Here is a 20,370-nt window from a genome sequence, read left to right as displayed (position 1 = left end):
TTAGGGATAGGCTAGAAAATGGGGCTATGAAGTCTAATTACTTTACCAATTAGAGAAAAAATTTTCTTCCCATTTCCCCCAAGTGGCATCATATCAAAGAATATTTTTTGTAGCTTTATTTTTAAGCTAGATAACACATTACAATTGATATATGCATATATACTTAGTATGATTATTTAGTACGCCTACTACATAAGCAATACAACAATACGGTAATTCTCAGTAAATAGGGTTTGTGAACTTTGAGCTTGTTCCAGTTACTTCAGTCCTGTGGTTTGAATGGGAACATATAGCCAGGGGGTCTACAATTTTATTATTCATCATTATTTTACAACACTTTTATTTGAGTATGGATTTAGACTATTCTGCCCACCTTAGAACAGTATTTCAGTAATTCGGGATCATTTCTTTTGGTCCATGCATCATGAAATGTTCACATAATGTAACTTTTATTGTTTTAAACCAGAAATCACAAAGACAAAAGTGGATTAGGTTTTCAGTATGACAGTCACTCTAACCACAGAGCTTCTATAAAGCAAGGGGAATCAAAACAACAACAAAATACTCATTCTACGCTGTGTGATTCAAAAACAGTCTTTATGATTCTCCCCAACACCTACAATTCAGGTTTGGTCTGAGCTCTGCGTCTTAGACACATTTGGCAACCATTAAGTGTCCGTCAATGCAGCTTTACAGCATAGTCCATCAAGTAACAACCGACTCACATTATAGCTATTTTAGGTTAAGCTCAGGAACAGGGGTCATGATGTCTGCTCAAATAAAGTAATCTGATCCAAAGATCTGAGAGAAACAGGCAGCCATGTGGAACGCATCACTGTATTCCTGCCAGCCAGCGCAGTCATGAGGACGGAGAAAAACACAGCGAGAGGAATTCCTGTGAGGAGTCACATTTAAATATCTAGCAAAAGACCAGAACCTGAAAACCGAGTAGAAACAGCTACGTTTTTCTCTTTTTTTTTTTTTGCTGGAAAGCAAGAGTAGGCCTGGTCTATGATGAAATGTCCACGCGTGAATAACTGCAGCAACACTGAGATCAATGTAAGGGGAAATTGTGCCAAATCTGCCAATTATCCTGAGAAGAAGCAGGAGCTCTCTGGTTTCAACATAACTGGGAAATTGTTCCACTTCGGCCTGTCTGGGTCCACAGCGTCGCCTCTGCAAATCCAAAGCTAAAGCAGCATTTGGAGGTTATCTGGGGGACACATCCTTTAGACCATCACATCTTGTCATCTAACATGCCAATACTCTAATCATCACACCTCTGGAGGAATAAAAACAGGAAATATCACAGGCAGAAACCTGGAACTCTTCACTGGCAGTTAATTACTTTAATCCATGCTGAGCTGCTGCTTGTTTGGATGATAAGAGAGACCTCTTGTCACGTATAGAAGTCTGTGTGCCCCCAAAGCTATGAATCAGCACGCCCGAATGGGTGCAAAACATCCATGTCACTCATTCTCTCTAATCCTGCTTGGAATGGCAGGTTTTCAAGTGTGAAAAGTGTAATTCTTAACATAGACAGTGGCAGAGTCCACACTGTATGACAGTAGACACCTTTTACCAATGGTGAACCGTGACTATTAGAGTTAGGCCTTCAATTTGGGCCAAAAATGTCAAAGCTCACTCAAGCATGAGGAAAATACCTGCCTTTATGATAATGCTTACTTCTGCTAGCGTCCCTATGGGATTCTATTAGTTTGTCAGTGCTAAGCTAACGGCGCCTGGCATGAATGTTTTTTTTTTGTCAGTTCTAGACTAAACTCAGACATCTGAAGCTTCTAAAAGACATTCTATTTTACTTAAAACTTGACAGACATATTAGCAAAGGTTTACCTTGTAGCAGTTTCACAGTGATTCTTGCAGTAGAGAGCTCTGGTGTACAGCTGCTGCCACTGCTTTGTTTCTAACAACCCACCGAATACACGGCCCCTCGTATTCACAGTCGGCGACGTATCTAGGTATTCCAGAAGGAATAGAGTGACAATTTTTCTAAAGAAACTGGTTCAGTCTTTTGGAAATCATAACATGATTGGTTGACTCCTAACTGGCCAATTTTCCACTGGGCTTTTTAAGAATTTAACCCTTTTGTTTCAGTCCAAAACTTAACAATAGCCATGTTTACATGCAGCCTGATAATCCTAATAACTAGTAGTTCTAATCTGACTGAACTAACAATCCAATCGGAATAGAATACATCCCTGTATACATCTCAACCGGAATGGATTAGTCTGGTTGAGGCCATTCGGAATACGATTTCTATCCGATTTAATGAGGTGGGTAATCCTGTAAATAATCCATTAAATAGAAGAATAATAGCCATGTAAACATCTGTATCTGATTACATTGCCAATCTGAAAGTTTAAGTATGTTCTGATCATGTGCGTCACATCATAGCGAAAGTTTATAATGTTCAACATGGCGGAGCAGAAACTGGTCTGCAGAGAAGACGAAGTTCATGCTTGAACTTTAAAAGACGGCGGTGGGACGGGCGTCCAGCTCATGTCTCAGAACACGATGTCTTCCTCTCGCCCTTCTTTAATAAGTACAGGTGAAGTATGTTTAAAGCAATTAAAAACACAAGCGCACCAACTGAAAACTCAGGTAACACACTTCTGCTCATCTCACTCGGAGTGGACTCCTGTGATGCTTGTTGTCACGGTAACGTGTACAGTATGTGGTACTCTATTCATGCATGTAATTTTGGATCTGATTATTTGTAGTGAGCATGTAAACTGAGATTTTCCATCAGATTGTTGTGAAGAGTGAGCACATAAACACCTCAGTCTTAAACTATAACTGGAATGTATTCAATTGGTTTGGCAAAAATCTCTGCATGTAAACACAGTCAATGAAATAAGAGCAGTGCTGTAATACTTGAGCCCTGAAGGCCCTGATGGTTCCCCTCTGCCTTCTACTACACTGTGACATTTGCAGACATGGACAAATCTAGACCTCACTTGGTCATGGATAGATAATTGACCATTTGCAAAATTCTTACAAGCCCTGCCTCACTTTCAGGTCAGGCTGTCTGGTAGCCTCTGTAGCACTTCTATAAACTAAAAAGTTCAGAAGTACAAAGAAAAATTAAGAAGCACAAAGAAGTACATTCGTACATCGTAGTACATTTTTCATTCAAAACAAGCTGGCTTTACAAGATGTTCATATATGTTGAAAACTGGTAAAATATTAATTTTGGCCAAATTAAAGTAAACAAAAATGAATTCTAGATGTAGTTTACATTAATCGAACCAGCACAGTTATTTAGCTGCTTAACTGTAAAGCGGTAGGTTTTTAGGAGGTTTTAGTGATGGAAGATGCCCCTTTAGAAGAGCTAACACTCATCCTCATCATCTTTCACCCAGAGTCTTTCAGCAAACTATAATAAACAGCTGTGATTGTGGTCTTCATATAGATTAACAATTTTTTTTCATCTTTAGGAATGAAACAAAAACAGCTTCACCCTCCAGATGATCAGGACAGCAGACTAATTTACTGTGACTGCCGTTCTCACTGCAGTTTTGTCACAGTTTTCCCTTTGCATGATAAGGGATTAGTATTTAGACATGATTGTGATTGGCCGAGATGTGTCAGTCATCATTCAAACGGTCAGTTATGTAGGGATGCACAATGTATCGGTGGCTAACATATTATTCAGCAAAAAAAGAGAAAATGCAATTATTATTTTTCCAATACTGGAATTAAAACTGTTAATTTAACAACCTAATAATGGCAGATAATAGAGAATAAAGGTTTAATACCTCATTTGATCAACTCTACTATACTAATCAGTGTCAGATTCTTCACTTTCACATTCACCTACCATAGATAAAAAGCTCCTGATTAGCACATCCGTTAACTAATGTGAAATATTCACATAAAATAATGTAAACAAGATTATTTATATCAGTGTCAGCCACAACAGGGTGTTAATTATTAGCTATCATTAATGACCCATTAATTCTATATTGTTGCATCCCTACAACATACAATTATGTTACCTTTGTATAATAAATATCCTACTTTTGCTCTTCTGTGTGACTTTTGTATAGCGCTCTCCTGTAGGAAGTCTAAAGTTGGACTCCAGGGAAGCACGGGCTGAGAAATGTTTGAGAGAATACTGAGTGGCAGGGTAAAATGCTGAGTAAGTAGTCAGGCATTCCTCTAACGTAGGAAAAGAACAGGTCATGTCAATCTAAAGTCCTTCGAAGTGCAAGCCAAGAAAGGTGTGGAGAGCTGAATATGGAACGAAAAAAAAAACAAAGCAGGACAGACCAGTCACTCTGAATACGTAATTTCATTTTACAGAAAGCTAATGTGTGCATTAGCTCAAGGTGGGGCTATTCCATATGCTGCAACTGCTTATAGAGCATTACTATAGCTTGGGCTCCATCTAGCATGAAGGCATAATCCATTACACGTGTTCTTAGTGCACACTGACAAGCACGCATTATCTTTCATCTTGTGCAGGACCAGTTTTAGGCCTCACACTACTGTTCACTGACTAATATCATCTCCTGATGATGTTGCTGCTGCACAGACTCAAACCATTCAGTTCTGGGCATTGCTTCACTTTCTTTTCCCCTTTTCTGTCTTTTTAATATTCTATACTATTGGTAAAACCTTATTCTTGTTCATATGGCTGTTGTGTTATTGTTTGCTATGTGGTGTCAAACAGAAGAGGATGGGTTTCCCTTTAGAGCCTTGGTTCCTCTCAAGTTTCCTTCGTCTTGCTCTTAGGGAGTTTTTCCTTGCCACACTGTCTCCATTGGTTTGCTCATGGGGGCTTGGACCCGGATTTTTCTGTAAAGCTGCTTTGTGATAACACCTGTTGTAAAAAGTGCTATATAAATAAACTTTGACTTGACTGACTTAATATTTCCTCCGTGTCACCCACCATGGTGATTTAATCTAATGTGTGTTTTGAACATTTGCATTTCACTTTAACATTATAAACTCTTACAAATAAGGTTCCTAATACGGTTTTGGCTTGGATTTGTGGACCTATGAACAATCTTTAAATGGTATAGAACTCTAGAAGTTCTTCAAACTTTTAAAAGTTTCTTCACTCTTTCAAGAAGGATCCACTAAAAGGTTCCTTAAGGAACCAAAAGAGGGTCTTCACTCTAAAGAAACCAAAAAAGCATCACATTTATTCAAATTTCAAACGTGTGCATCATTTCCACATGAAAAAAAATGGAGGTGGTTGGTACAGTGTAGTGGGTAACACCTCTTCTGGGCTGTAGACTGGGGTTCAATCCCTGCCTGAGTCCTTGGGCAAGACTCTTAACACTACCTTTGCCTACCTGTGTAAAATGATCACATTGTAAGTTGCTCTGGATAAGAGTGTCTGCCAAATGCCAAAAATGTAAAATGCATATCATCACAAATTTTGTCTTTTACTTACTTTTGGCAATAACTGTGTTAATGGAATCAAATAAATTCACTGCATTACTTTATCAGTGTATGATCTATCTTTCTAGCGCAGTTTTGATGAATAATGTTTTCACATTCCACCAACAACACAGTTTTAACCGAATTCCGCCACTGGCTGGAGGAATTGGCGTCCACTCAATATCCTGACATTTTAATGCCATTACTGCAGTGCTTAATGTTGACGCTGTGGCTGCACCTATCAGAAGGGAAAGAATCAATACCCTGGAAGTGATGGGCTCAGCTCAGCGTTGCTCTGAGGGTGACCGACATCCAGCTTCAGAAGGTAAAAAAAAAAACAGTACAACAGGCTCAATGTTGGCCACGTTTGATGTGAATGTGGCTAAAAACATAACAATATCTCTTGCGAGAAAGTCTTAATAGCTGCATCAAGAATGTCCTCTGACTGAAGGAGTTATTATTTGTCTGAAAAGCAGTTTCTACATTAAAGAAACTATTCAGCTGCCATTAGACCTTGGAGGATGTGTTGTCTATGGGAAAAAATCACCCCTACTGTGCTCTGTTTTAATCAAGAACTTCCAAAACCTACATGTTTGGAATGTACATTGTTGTTACATTGTTGTTGGTACACTGTTTGCATAGTACTGTACTCTCTTAAAAGAGGCAGTGGTTTAGGGCCCTCAGTGGTGCAACCATGCGACTGTCTAAGTGTTGCCCCTATCATCGGGAGAGCGCAGTTCAGTCCCTGATGATGGTACAGCTATCTGTGGCTGGGAGGCCTACAGAACACAACTGGCATCACTTTCTCTGGGTGGCCTTATCTCTTTCCCCATCTCTCAGCACAATGCTAGCCAAAGCAGGCATCCGTTAGCTGATGTAACGGAACTTGTGGCTACCATTCTCCTCCAAGCGTCTTCAGATGTCCAATGCAATGTTACCGGCAGTTTGAAAAAAAAGGTGGCTGGCTTCACGAGACTCGATTTCATAAAAATGGTGCTTAGCATGGTGAAACAGTTCTTCAGACTGATGGAGAATGTGTTCTCGGCTGTATGGTTCAATATTTTGAAAATGGTTCTATATGGCACCAAAAAGCGTTCTTCTATTATTACAATGGCAAGCTTGTAACAATAGAAGAACCATTTTTTGGTGCTATATGGATTTTCAAAAAGGTTCCATATAGAACAACACATTCTCCATCAATCTGAAGAGTCATTTCACCATGCAAAGAACCATTTAAGCATGAAATGGTTCTTATAGAACTCATGGTTCTAAATAGAACCATTCCCTTTACTAAAGAACCATTGAAGAATCATCTTTTTAAAATGTACTGGAGCTTTTTTGTTAACTACAGGGTGTGACCTTGGGCATATATATTTTTTATTTTTTTTTAAACAAAAAAAACACTGTACATTCATGGCTTATAGCTGGAATGCTTGTTTGGATGCGTCAGCAACTACAAAATGATGCACAGCCTCAGAGGTCTATTACATGTATTCCCAATTAACTTCTTTAGAATGTGGCACACAATACTACAGTTTTACAGCACTGCAAGTCAGTTGCCTCAGATATTCAGTGTGATCTGTTGTACTTATTTTCTTAACATGTTTAAATCAACCCAAGCAGCTTAAAAGCTTTTCTGACGTTGCTGACCACAATTGAAAAATAAAAGTGAGTTATTTCTCTTCTGAGGCTAACAAACCGGCAGAGAACCCTTAAAAAAGGGCACCGGATGAAACAAAGATAATTGCCATTGTCTGAAAAGTAGCACAGAATGATGAAAAGCAAAGCTCTCTCCATATTGTTTGATAATTAGCCCCCCTGGTCGGTGAGTGATTTGCATAGTGGTCACTTGACAAATAAAGGCAGTCCTGGAAGTGACAGTATATAAATGACTTGTTTTGCAGACAGCAGATGGTGGGTATCACAGGGAGTGAGCAAGGGAGAAAGGGAGAGAGAGAGAGAGAGAGAGAGAGAGGGGAGAGAGAGAGAGAGAGAGAGAGAGAGAGAGAGAGAGACAGAGAGAGTGAGAGAGAGAGATACTCTGCCTACCAGCTGCTGCCTGCTTCAAATCAAATTCACTAACACAATTAAGCTGTTCAAAAACTTCTACCAGTCAATGAAAAATATGGCTGAGAATATTGATCACACATGGATCCATACTTTTTGGCAATCAACTAAGAGGCTAGAAAATCAAATTAGAAAACATTAGATTATCATAAGGAAATAGGCCTACACTTTTTTTATGTCATGTGGGAATATCCCAGCTACTGCACATATATCATACATTCCCAAAGTAGACACAGTTTAATGCCTCTAAAAGCTCCCTCACAGAAAGTTGTTACATGAGGTGGTTATGAGTACAGCGCCTGATGTCAAAGACACTGTTTTACAATAGTTTTGACATATGGTTTTGGCCTAAACCCCATGTTTCAAACATAAGGCCCGTGGGCCAGATCAGGCCCGTGGCACAATCCAATCTCACCCTGGGAATTATTTTGATTTCTATTAATACCCCCCCAACAAATTGCACATCATATCACCAAACACACTAGCTGCGTTTCAGCGGCAGTTCAACCAACATAAATACTATAAGACTATAAACACTCAGCAGCTCAGAAACTGATGCCAAGAATGGATGAACCTGCAGCAAAGAAAGCATGTCAGGTGTGTAGATCAAGCACGCATCATAGCGACATTTAAAGAGATTTAACAGTTATTTGTAGGTTATGTAGCCATTATATCAAGTAATCACATATTACAATGGAGGGTTTCCTACATCTGGCAAAATTTTGCTGTTGAGGTTTTGGCGTATAAAATATAAACACTTTCTGGCCCACGGACTTGTTGAGATTTTTTAACATGCCCCTTTTAGTGGTTGAGTTTGAGTTTGAGACCTCTGGCCTAAAGCAAAAGTTGTTCATAGTGGAGAGGTATCTGCAGTTTGTTTTTCACATTTACCACTATTTTACCATTATCCACATTACATATAAAAACTCAAAAGACACTTTTAGATTTGTGGGTCATTTTGGTCAGTAAATAAAATGGATTTATTTGCATTATAGACATGGTGACCCCTAGTTAGTCGTCAAGTTTTTCTACAATGCAGCATTTCACAACAAAACTAAGTCTAAAAGCCCAATTACCACCACTGTGAGCAATTCTGACTCAGTAAGTTTCTCTAAACCAGAGCATTTCACACCAAATCTGAATAACTTTGTTTACATCTCAAACATTGAATTTTGCAACATTTGAATGCTGCAAAATCAGTGGAATTGATTCTAAACTTTCAATCAATACCACATCTGTTTCTGTAAGTTGAAGAGGAGATATTTTATTATAACTTCAATTTGATTACAGTTACTGTGCTCACAATCTTGTTTTTGCGGAAAAATAAAATTACATTATTGTCAAAACAAGCTAATAAAGTCAGAAGAGACTTAAACCTGTTGAATCTTCTGGTCAAATGACAGAACATACTTTGAATGCAAATGTATTTCATTGCTAAACTCACTATGTATGTGAATAATACAGCAAAATGAATGTAATATCTCTTGACTTCTAAAGGTAACATCTAAAACTGCACTCATCAAGTAGTTACTAATCTTAACAATTATTATCCAGTAACCGCTATGAACGATTTGGTAAGTACTAAGAAATGCATAAGTTATATAGCTATAACTAAAGTGTGTGGACCCACATACAGGCCCATGGGATTTAAAGGGTTAACCATTTCATCAAACAGTTGAAGGAGTGTATTGTATTTGTATTGTATTTGTACTGTATGTATAAAGTTAGTTATTGTTAGTTAAAAAAGCAAAGATAATCAGTCCTTATCTGGCTGGTAAGTGTGTTGTGTGTTCTTTTAAGTTGAGGTTATCAGCTGATCAGAGCTGCAGTGTGAATGCAAAGTGAATGAGTCAGCAGTCTAATTCTGTCTGCCCCATAGGGCACATTTGCATGGAGAGACGTGAATGACACACAGACTCTCCTCCACACAGTACAACAAACACTTCATTCATGGCAGATTTCAGTCAAACTAGTTAAATACTCAAAAACTCATCTGCATTGTAATGCTGATATGCAATATAGGGGAACTTTAAGAGAACTTTTGCAGCAGACTTAATTGACTGAACACTAGAGAGGCCAAGAGCACTTTTAATTTTTGAGCTATGATCATTCTGACAAAATAAAAGCCCCATTTTATTAAACTGGTTCATATTTTAGTCTGACGTTGTTAGATATTACAAAGCACAGCAAAGTTCTGAGTATTTCTGCCTCATAAAGTCATCATCATTGATTCTTTTGACCATCAGACTGCATTTTGTCTCTGTGAGCCACCGCCGGATGATATTTTGGCAGTGGTTATACGGTAGCATATTCACCATATCTGAGTATCTCTACTTCAAAAGGCCACAGAGGTCATTTTGACTGTGTTCATTAGATGCTCCGTCTGTGTGGGCTCTTTTTGCTACTATTCCAGCTAGTTGGTGGCATTTCAGCAGCGGTTATTCAGCAACCTACTTGCCTCATCTCATCTTCCCTCACATAATATCTGTAATAAACTGGCAAACAGTTCACAAAGTGCAGTCCTAAAGTGAATAAAACATTGGCTATATAAAAGCAGAGGCATAAAAATCCAACAAATATGCTATGAAGTTTTGGTTGGCAGCAAGTACATGATAAATTCATCGCTGTATCTTTACAAAGACAAGGCGTAAATTCTGTATTAATGCATTAAAGTGTTTAAAAAAATTGTTCTTTCTGCTGAATAATCTTATGATGCTTGGCAACCAATTTCCTACTGTTAACACCCTACATTGCTTGGTAAAACTGTCCATTAAAGTTACTCGTAATTATGTCACTTGATTAAATTTTGATATTTTGCCTGTTATCTCAATAAATGGATAAAGTAAACAGGGGAAATGAGGCCATGGGTCACCTAAAGCACCAAATCAGACAGCAATACCAACCAGAAAAGATGTTCTCACAATATGTGGAACACACTGCATTGACCTGGGATCTTATTTGTTCTGTTGCATTTATAAGAAAAGGTAGGGGAAGCTGATTACATCGGTGCCCTGATTTTACCATGTTGTATGGAGTCTTGGTTTATATACTGATCTCATAAAAAAATCAAGGTGCACTAGAAGACAGGGTCTTTTAATTTTATAATGATTTTAATGATTGCCAGCTTAGCACAGCCTTTCTATGAACTACTGTACAACCCCATTTCCAAAAGTTGGGATGCTGTACAAATGTAAATAAAAACAAAATGCAATGATGTGCAGATCATTTAAAGCCTATATTTCATTGAAAATAGTACAAAGACAACATATCAAATGTGGAAATTGAGAATTTTTTTGTTTTTTGTAAAATATAGGCCTATTTTGAATTTGATGCCAACAACACGTTACAAAAAAGGTGGGACAAGGGCATGTTTACGACTGTGTTTCATCACCTCTTCTTTTACCAACACTCTATAAGCATTTGGAAACTGAGGAGACCAATTGCTGTAGTTTTGAAAGTGAAATGTTTTCCCATTTTTGTTTGATGTAAGATTTTGGCTGCTCAATATTTCGGGGTCTCCTTCGTTATATTTTTCATTTCATAATGTGCCAAGTTTTCTCAATGGATGACAGATCTGGACTGGCCAGTCTAGCACCAGAACTTTTTTAATACAGAGCAGTGCTGTTGTAATATATGCAAAATGCGGTTTGACATTGTCTTGCTGAAATAATCAAGGCCTTCCCTGAAAAAGACGTCGTCTGGATGGCAGCATATGTTGCCAAAACACATATAGATCGTTCAGCATTAATGGTGCCTTGACAGATGTGCACATCACCCATGCCATGTGCACTAATGCACCCCTATACCATCATGAATACTGACTTTTGAACTGTGCACTGATAAACAAATCATCAAATGTTGATTTGTTGGACCACAGGACACTTTTCCACTTCCTCTCAGTCCATTTTAAATGAGCTCAGGCCCAGAGAAGGTGGTAGCATTCCTGGATCCTGTTTATATACGGTTTCTTCTTTGCATTTTAGAATTTTATCTTGCATTTGTGGATGCAGCAATGAACTGTTTTCACAGACAGTGGTTTTCAGAAGTGTTTCTGAGCCAATTCAGTGATTTCCACTACAGAATCATGTCTGTGTTTAATGCAGTGCTGCCTGAGGGCCCAAAGATCAGGGCCAGCAAATACTGTTTTTTTGACTTGTCCCTTTCAAACAGAGATTTCTCCAGATTCTCTACATCTTTTAATGATATTATGTACTGTAGATGATGAAAAGCAAACATTCTTTGCTATTTTATGTTGAGAAATGTTACTCTTGAATTGTTGCACTATTTTAGTGTGCAGTCTTTCACAGAGTGGTGAACCCCTCCTCATCTTTACTTCTGAAAGACTCTCTGAGATGCTCTTGTTCTACCCAGTGATGTTACTGATCCGTTGCCAATTAACCACCCGTTGTTTTTTTTTTAGCATTACAAAACTTTACCAGCCTTTTGTTGCCCCCGTCCCAACTTTTTTGAAACATGTTTTTGGCATCAAATTCAAAATGGGCATATATTTTTCAAAAAACAATAAAATTATAAAATTGGATATGTTGTTTTTGTACTATTTTTAATAAAATATAGGGTTTAAATGATTTGTATATCATTGCATTTTGTTTTCATTTACATTTTGCACAGCGTCCAACTTTTGGAAATGGGGTTGTACAGTAGTTCATAGTAAGGCTGTGCTAAGCTGGCAATCATTAAAATCATTATAAAATTAAAAGACCCTGTCTTCTAGTGCATCTTGATTGTAGATGCTAAGACTGTTTTGTTCAATGCACAGATAATGGAATACATACACATTTAGCCCACTTTTATTGTTGCCTGTTCAGCCCACTGAGCATGTGTGCTCAAGTTTATTATGTTATGAATTTTTTATTTTTCTTTTAATATTCTTATTAAAATATTTTTGTCCCATGAGATGTTTTGAATAAATATAGCTTATGTTAGATAAGAGCTATGAGTGCTATTTACTCTTTTAAAAATGCAGTTTGCATGATCACACAATCCAATGAAACTTGCTGGCTGCCAGCTCTTCACTTGAAACGCCCACCAGTGTCCAACAGAAGGCTGCCTGAGTGACCCTGAGAGGTTTTAATTGCTGGAGGTGTGTAAACAGAGTAAGTCCAGTGTGATATACAGTTGTGTGCAAAAGTTTAGGCACTCCTGGTCAAATGACATTTTGTTCATTTTCTAAGTGCAAATAAGTTAACACTCAACAGAGAACACAATTCTGCATGTTAATGCACAGTTACTGTTTATTTACTGAATTATATTGTAAAAAAGCATAAAATGTGGGCGGTGCAAAAGTTATGGCACATTTCACATTTCATGTTTTATTTTTTTCAAATATGTTAAGCTCAGTAAATAAATACAAAACTGTGCACCATTTAAGTTTATTCTCTGTAAGGGATGTGTTAAAATCAACAAAACATCCTTTGTTCAAACTTTGCATACAAGTGTACGCAAATTCTACACTATGTGGTTGGAGGTACAAACTCTATGGGCAGTTTCATACTTTCACTTGGTTATGAAATCTAATCTTGATATGTTCGTAAGCCACAAAAGCAGTAACTTTCAAAAAAGATGGCCACAACAGCAGTTTCACCGTGGCTCCGTTACCATGGTGACACAGCCATGCTGACCTACCTCGCGCAGCAGGGGGTCAGCGGTGAGGCTGTCGAGGTTGACGGAGCCCTCGTAGGTCAGGTGGTGAAAGACGTTGAGGGCACGCACGGCCTCGGGCCCGCGCTGCTTGTAGCCGAAAATAAGGTCAATCCACTGGTGCAGCTGACACGACACAAACTCACTCTCCAGAGCCTGCCAGAGGGAGAGCCGGGCAATTAGAGGTGAAAGGCATGTAAACAGCAGCAACATGCAAACTCATCCACATACACAGAGACAAACACGCACATGCATGTACAGTAGTGTGAAAAGGTCTGAGGCAGCCAAGAAAACTGTTTAAAATTACCTATCTATGCAGTAAGGTATATATAATGTTATATAATGTTATTTATAGTGTTATATAGTGCTGTAACATTGGAATAAATACACATAAACATAAATACAGAAATATATTTATATTGCTTCATGCTCCAAAAGGGGACTTTAAAGACGTGGTATGTAAAGCTGTGCCACGTTTGAATAGACCATCATGTACGGACAAAGCCTACAATTCATATACTCACACTTTACAAAAACGCCATGAATGATTTCAAATAAAGCTGTTTCATTCAGAATTACATGCAGAGCACCGTGTAGTGAGCAAAGAGAAACTGAGCAGCGCTGCTAACACTGTTCACTGAAGCTAAAAGCCAGGCGGTGATGTACACAGTGGGACAGTGCAGTCCGTCTACAGCCTGTTTTACAAAACAAACCACCGTATTAACGTTTATACCTCACTATGATATTCAAACAGATTAATGTCGGCCTAGATGAGCACTCTCCTTCATTCGGCTTACGTCAAAGGGTATCAGTGGGTATCAGAACATTGGTATCAGTGGTTTTTTATGAGTATGTGTAAATGAGCACTGTATCGGCCTAATACTCGATACCAGTATCGATGCATCCCTAATTTTGGCCAGGCATCAGCGAACCAATTGGTTACATTCAACCAATCATAAAGAGGCTGACATCAAGAAAGGTTTATTACTACCATATCTAGATAACCATCTTCATTTCTTCTATTTTCATGGTTGCAAAAGTGAGAGTATCAGAGCGCTTACTTCTCTGCAACATTGGTGAAGACTTTGGAAAATAAACTGGGTTTGAACACAGCCTGATGTTCTTCAGACATGTTTGGTAGCACAGTTTGCTATCTGAGGCTGAATCCAGTGAAGTGCAGGGTCAAAACATAAATAATCTCTGACCCTGTCATGAATAGGTTTATAGAAACATGGTTTTAGCATAACATTAATGGTGGTTTTAGTCAATGGCCTAATTGCATTTCGTCACTCAGCCAGCCATGTTTTTAAAGTTTTGCCCCCCCAATTGTGCAGGTGTTGTGACAGCCCTGTGTTAGAATAACTAGTTGAACCAGTGAAACTGTTGAATTACAGCAGTATTTCTAATGACTGTAATTATATGGACTTTTACTTTCATTACTTTTACTGTTAATTTACAGGCTTTGTCTGACACCCCTGCTGCCAAACTTTTTACTGTTTTTTTATATAGATTTTTATAGATGGTATTGGATGGTGACAATACTGGGCTTATGCTGAATACTGACTCCCCGTGCACGTTACACAGGCATATGAATGGTAGATTACATTCAATATGGATGGTGATTACATGAATATCAGCATACCATTTGAGCAGGGGTGCCAACTACTGCCTTTGTGTCATGTGTGCACGTGAAGGTTATGGGAATTCAACAACATAACCTTAAAGTACAGCTGGATGTGGTTTGAGTGGGTTGAGAGAAGTTTTGGGGATATGTTTACAGAAAAGCTTTGGGTGACTACTGACTTCTAGTGTTTCTTTGCCTCATAGCTCCAGTACTACACTAAAGAAGCACAATGTGGACAAAACATGTCTTGGCTGATCAATTACTTCTGGTCTAAGTGACATTATCTGCCAAATGATCTTTTGAATTAATGAAAAATAAGACACTTCCTAGTGCTGTGCATGTATCATCCCGCAAACCCCTGTGGCTATTCTTAATAAAGTGTAAATAATGTACAATCAGCTTCCAGGCAATACTTATGTAAAGAGTATGTAAACTATATGTAAATATGTCTGTATTCTATAGGTACCAAATCTACTTATTTGAATCTGGCACCAGAATGAGCAACCGGTTCCAACACCAACATTAAAACCATTATTGATCTGAATCATTTCCTCAATTTGCAAACTCAGATATCCAGCTAGTTTTGCATAATGGTTTGCTATGACATGCAATACTAATGTAGAACCAATTTACAGGCCTCCTATCATCATAAAGCAATGCCAAATGTACCAAATGGATTTTTTACAGGCACCCAGGGGCTCTACAATGGCAACTAGAGTGGGATAATTATAGAAAGTCATACTGTGGGCGTCATATTGTTGGTATGAATCCTTTTGTGAACAAAGAATACAAACACAAACACCTACACAGTCATGGTCACATGAACACATGTACACACACACACACACACACACACTCGTCCCCACTGCTGCTGGAATTTACACCCTCCCTCTCGCATCAGGACTAACAGCTATTACCAACAGAGCAGGCTGTGCTCCAGAGGGGGCTGCGCTAGCCACGGGGCATGTCACTCCAATCGAAAGTGACACATGCAAAGATGGGAACGCTAAGCGAAAGAGAGCGAGGAAGGGATGGAGGGGGGCAAGAGAGAGAGAGAGAGCGAGAGAGAGAGAGCACAAAGACAAGGGGGAAAAGCAGGGATTAAACGACAGAGACAGAGGCATACAATAAAAGAGCGGCAGGAAAAGCAGGAGGACGAAACAAAGGAAGCAAATATGGAGGAGCATAATGCAGCGTGTTAATCACGGCCATCTTAGTGCTACATGTAGAGAGCTGAATTTTCTTGATACACATCTGTACATTGTTTTCACACAAATAAAATACATTACATCAACACAATATTGTCTCTCTGTTTGCTTACTTTTGGTAATAATTGTGTAATATATTGTAATAAATGCAATATGTTTTGTTTGTTTGGAAATGATGTATACATTTGAATCAGGTAAAGTCAATGCATCACTTTTTTTCCCAGTGTAAACCACATTCTGAATATGAAACTATTAAATGTTTAGTAACAAAACTGCAGATCCAGTAAATGACAGAGGCACCTAAAAGGACAACAAAGAAGAATAGGAAAGCCTAGGTTTGCTGGATCACCATGAGCTATACTGTCATGTCACACAAGTGCTTATGAAATAAAATATAGGATAGGATACAGTACAGGACAGATTTGGATGTGTCAATTTCTATCTTTAGAATTATCACAAATGTAATGCTAGCTAGCTTGAGTTCAGCATCACATCATTTCAAGTAATAATAATAATAATAATAATAATAATAATAACAATAATAATAATAATGTTCAATAAATGTTCAAGTAAGTCATATGACCTCATTTAAACAGGGCAATTAAACAGGACTCTTATTATGATAGCATTTGAGGTGCTATACCATGCAATTATCATTGAGTCAGAACCAGGTTAAATTCCCTGATCTAGTGCTGGCAAAGAATTCCATGTACTCTGTGTCTATGTTATGTCATGAATGAATTCATGAAGGCAGACTTAGCGAGGCCTAAATTATAATAAGAGGCTGTTATTAGCATAGTAACATATCTATCAGACTCCATGATGATTTCTACTCACACACACACTCACACAAATGTTTGCAGTTACTCAGAATCATGTGTGGACTCAAGCAAAATGTACAGTGTGAAAACTGGAGCAAAAAGGCTTATTTTCTAATAGCACTTGCATTATAGCTATAGAGATAGCTTAAATTAAATTATCTAACTCTTTGAATTGATAATTCACACAAATCATCAAATTCTCAAAGTGGATCACTGGTGATACTCTCAGACTGATAAAGTTAAATGTATAAGGTTAAAAGTTTATTATATAGGGTTGATAGCTTGTTGAAAAAGCAATGAAATTGTGTTGAAAGTGCTGAACACATTTGTGATTCTAATACATTTTTTGACCTGAATTTCATTAAAAGTTACTGTTCCATCTATATTAATTTGTTTGCCATTTTATTTTTGCCATTAGTACAGAATTCAGTTTGAAAGTAGGGGTAATTATTATGTAACTACTATGTAATAAATGTCATTACATAATTACATTTGACAAGTTGAGCAAAAATAATGTAATAACTGTTAGGCACTAAATCAATTCTAGTCAATAATTGTTGAAAAAGTTTTCCTCAAAGAACCTGTTCAGTGCTGGTTTGGCTGCATTAGCCCTGGTATAGCCCATAGTAGGATTGACCTGATATTTCATCATGTCCTGAGGCGGTCAGCCTATAGGAAGTTTTGACTTTAAATGACAGCTGGACCACTGCCCACACATGTATACTGTGTGTCTGTCTGTCTGTGCGTGTCTATGTGGATGAACAAAGCGGCAGAAAGGGGCTGGAGGAAAGGTCACCTCCACAAGACACATACAGTCTATGACACACACACACACTGTCAGGGCAGCTGAAAAGGTCAAATGTGTTTCCCACAGCACACACACACTCTCCTCAGGCAGCACAGGCCAAAACACTGCAATCCCAGTCAGCGAACTGCACACTGGCTTTGTTTATTTCTTTGCTCATAACTAACCAAGGATATAAACAAACAAAGCCATCAGTGACTCCTGTTTAAGGACATTAAGGCTGTATATGTGTGTGAAAACCTGCATACATATTAATAGTGTAAAGTTAATGAGTTAATAACATGATAAATTATCCAATGCATTCATTTTTTAACACCATAAATGTGCACTGTTGCTATGATTATTATCCTCTCATTGCAATACAGCTTTTAAATGGTAAGAAGTTCCACTGATGGCTCTTTTGATAAAAGTTTTTCCAGCTACTGCCATCGTGAATTTGTACATTTGTTTGAAGTACGTTGACTCCGAATCATCACTTATAAGCAAAACACGCCACTGATGCCGTCAATATCAGATCAGTAGTATCAGTAACGTTAGCATGGTGCGATGCATTGGGCAGACTACACTGGACAGTGCTGTAATAGCTAGACCTGCTGGAGCTGGATACTGCTAATACCCCTTTTGAGTCTTGGTTCCTCTTTCTTCCTCTTGCTTTTAGGGAGTTAGTCATGCCACTGTCTCCACAGGCTTGCTTATGGAGGCTTGGACCTGGATTTTTCTGTAAAGCTGCTTTGTGACAACAGCTGTTGTAAAAAGTGCTATATAAATAAACTATGACTTGACTTGATTTGATTCTTGGGAGACCTATATATAAATCGAAGAATGGGCAGCAAACTAACAAAACTGCAAAGTGCAAACTTCCTGTTCCCATTGAAACAAGAGGCAATGTAGCGTTATGAGAGTAAGCGGAATCATAGAGGAGTTGAAACATGCAGCTGCTGTTGCTTTTACTGGATGACGGTGATGAAGACAGGAAATGTTCATCTTATTTTCAGGTTCACCAATTCATGTGATTTTTGGTGTGCAGTCAGAGACAATAGTTCAGTTTCTCAATGTAGAATATATGTTAGTCTTTTAGCTTTTGCTAGTGTGTGACCACAGAATGACTGTAAAAACCTGAGCAACACAGCCTGATATAATATAATATAATATGATATAATACAATATAATATCTGGTCAGTGGTGGTCCTATGGTGATCTCTCTGAACTGATGGACGGGATAGATTGGGTTAGACTGTACAACAGGCTCTAGTCAGTAATTGCATACCTACAAAGTGCATCTGGTAGGTGCTTCTGATAAAATGGCCAAACGGGAAACTCAATGTATAGGTGTATATTTGTTTACATAGAGCGTTAGCATTAGAAGCGCACATTAGCCATTCCTGGTCTTGCTTGAAATTGACTAACCCAGGGGTCGGCAGCCTAAATCTTAAAAAGCATTTAGTCCCTTCAGCAAAACATCAATCCATCTTGGGAGCAACAACATTTTATGTTCATTTTATTGAAGTAACATTTTACCATCTTGGCTGTGAATATGTATCAGTATATGCTAATGTCCTAGTATAGACTAAAAAATGTAACATAAACGAAAACGCAGACTTACTTTGCTCTGCTTTAGGCTTCAACTCAGTTATAGCTGATTTTCTCGCATCTCTGGCAGGAAACTTGTCCGTAAAAGTAGAATAGTCTCTCAATGTTCAAGGTTTTATGAGGCTGAAGACAGCTTCTCATTCTCCAGCTTCTTGTTTGGATTTTCCTGTTCCACCTTAAATGGTGCCAGAATTTAACTGCTGCACTATTTAATATAAGGTGGAACGGGAAAGTTCGAGCAACAAGCTGGTGAATAAGAAGCTGATTTTAGCTTTGTGACTTTTTAGTGGTTGACAGTTTCTCAGTGCAGATTACAGGTGTTAGAAATCCATCTGGAATGCTTTTCAATGCAAATAATTCTGTTTATTCATCTCTAAATTATCAATGTTCATCTTAAATCTTTCTCTTCTTTCCCCTTTCATTAGCTACTAGCTAGGAGAGATTGATGTCTGCGTTGCTGTGTGACCAGCAGTCTGCGTGCCAACCTTCAGGGTTAAAAGGTGAATTAGCAGCATTTAAGATCATTTATGAATTAACTCCAGTGTTTAAGACCATTTCATTTGTAACTGTGTGTTAGAAGGCTCAGCAAAGTGTTATGTTACTGCAAAGGAGAATTATTTTATTTTTACTCAAAAATCTACTGTGAAAGAGTCACATGTTGCCAACCCCTGGACTAACCATTTGATTCCAGGTGAAAGCTGTGATAACTAAGCTTTCTTAAGCAATAATACACTTAAGGTCATGCTATAGTATGTGATAAAGATGTAGTCATAAACAAAAAGTCATAATATTATACTGTGCAGAAGTCAGGGACCACCCTTTATGTATTTAATTTCCAGTCAAAATGATCATTAAGTACAAGTTACTCATTTTTCAGGAGATATTTCTGAGAAGATTAGATATAAAATAATCCACTTGAATAAAGAAGAGGAAAGTCAGTGGAAAATAAATAAAGAAAACAGGAGCTTCCATAACTGGTGTTCAAAAAAGACAGAAAAAATGGGACTCCTAACATCTGTGCAAGAACTGGTAGACCACCAAAACAATGGACTGACCACCCCGTAGTCCAGACTTCAACATCACCCAATGTGTTTGGGATTACTTGGATCGTGAGAAATATAAAATGCAACCAACTTTTAAAACTGAACTTTGGAGGAGTGGAAAAGTATCCCTGCAGATCTCTTT

General features: G+C 38.1%; 1 protein-coding gene across 1 annotated transcript in view; it reads right to left on the bottom strand.

Annotated features, from left to right (window-relative positions):
- Positions 1 to 20,370, bottom strand: part of LOC118804418 (neurobeachin-like) — a 235,488-nt gene that overhangs the window by 32,881 nt on the left and 182,237 nt on the right. The window contains exon 17 of the mRNA XM_036564932.1: positions 13,123 to 13,293. Coding sequence (XP_036420825.1) covers positions 13,123 to 13,293 — 171 coding nt within the window. The remainder of the gene's footprint in view (positions 1 to 13,122; positions 13,294 to 20,370) is intronic.

The sequence above is a fragment of the Colossoma macropomum genome, unplaced genomic scaffold (genome assembly GCF_904425465.1).
Source record: "Colossoma macropomum unplaced genomic scaffold, Colossoma_macropomum, whole genome shotgun sequence".
Lineage (NCBI taxonomy): Eukaryota > Metazoa > Chordata > Actinopteri > Characiformes > Serrasalmidae > Colossoma > Colossoma macropomum.
Note: the sequence above shows the minus strand (reverse complement) of the source record. Positions and strands in the feature narration are given on the sequence as shown.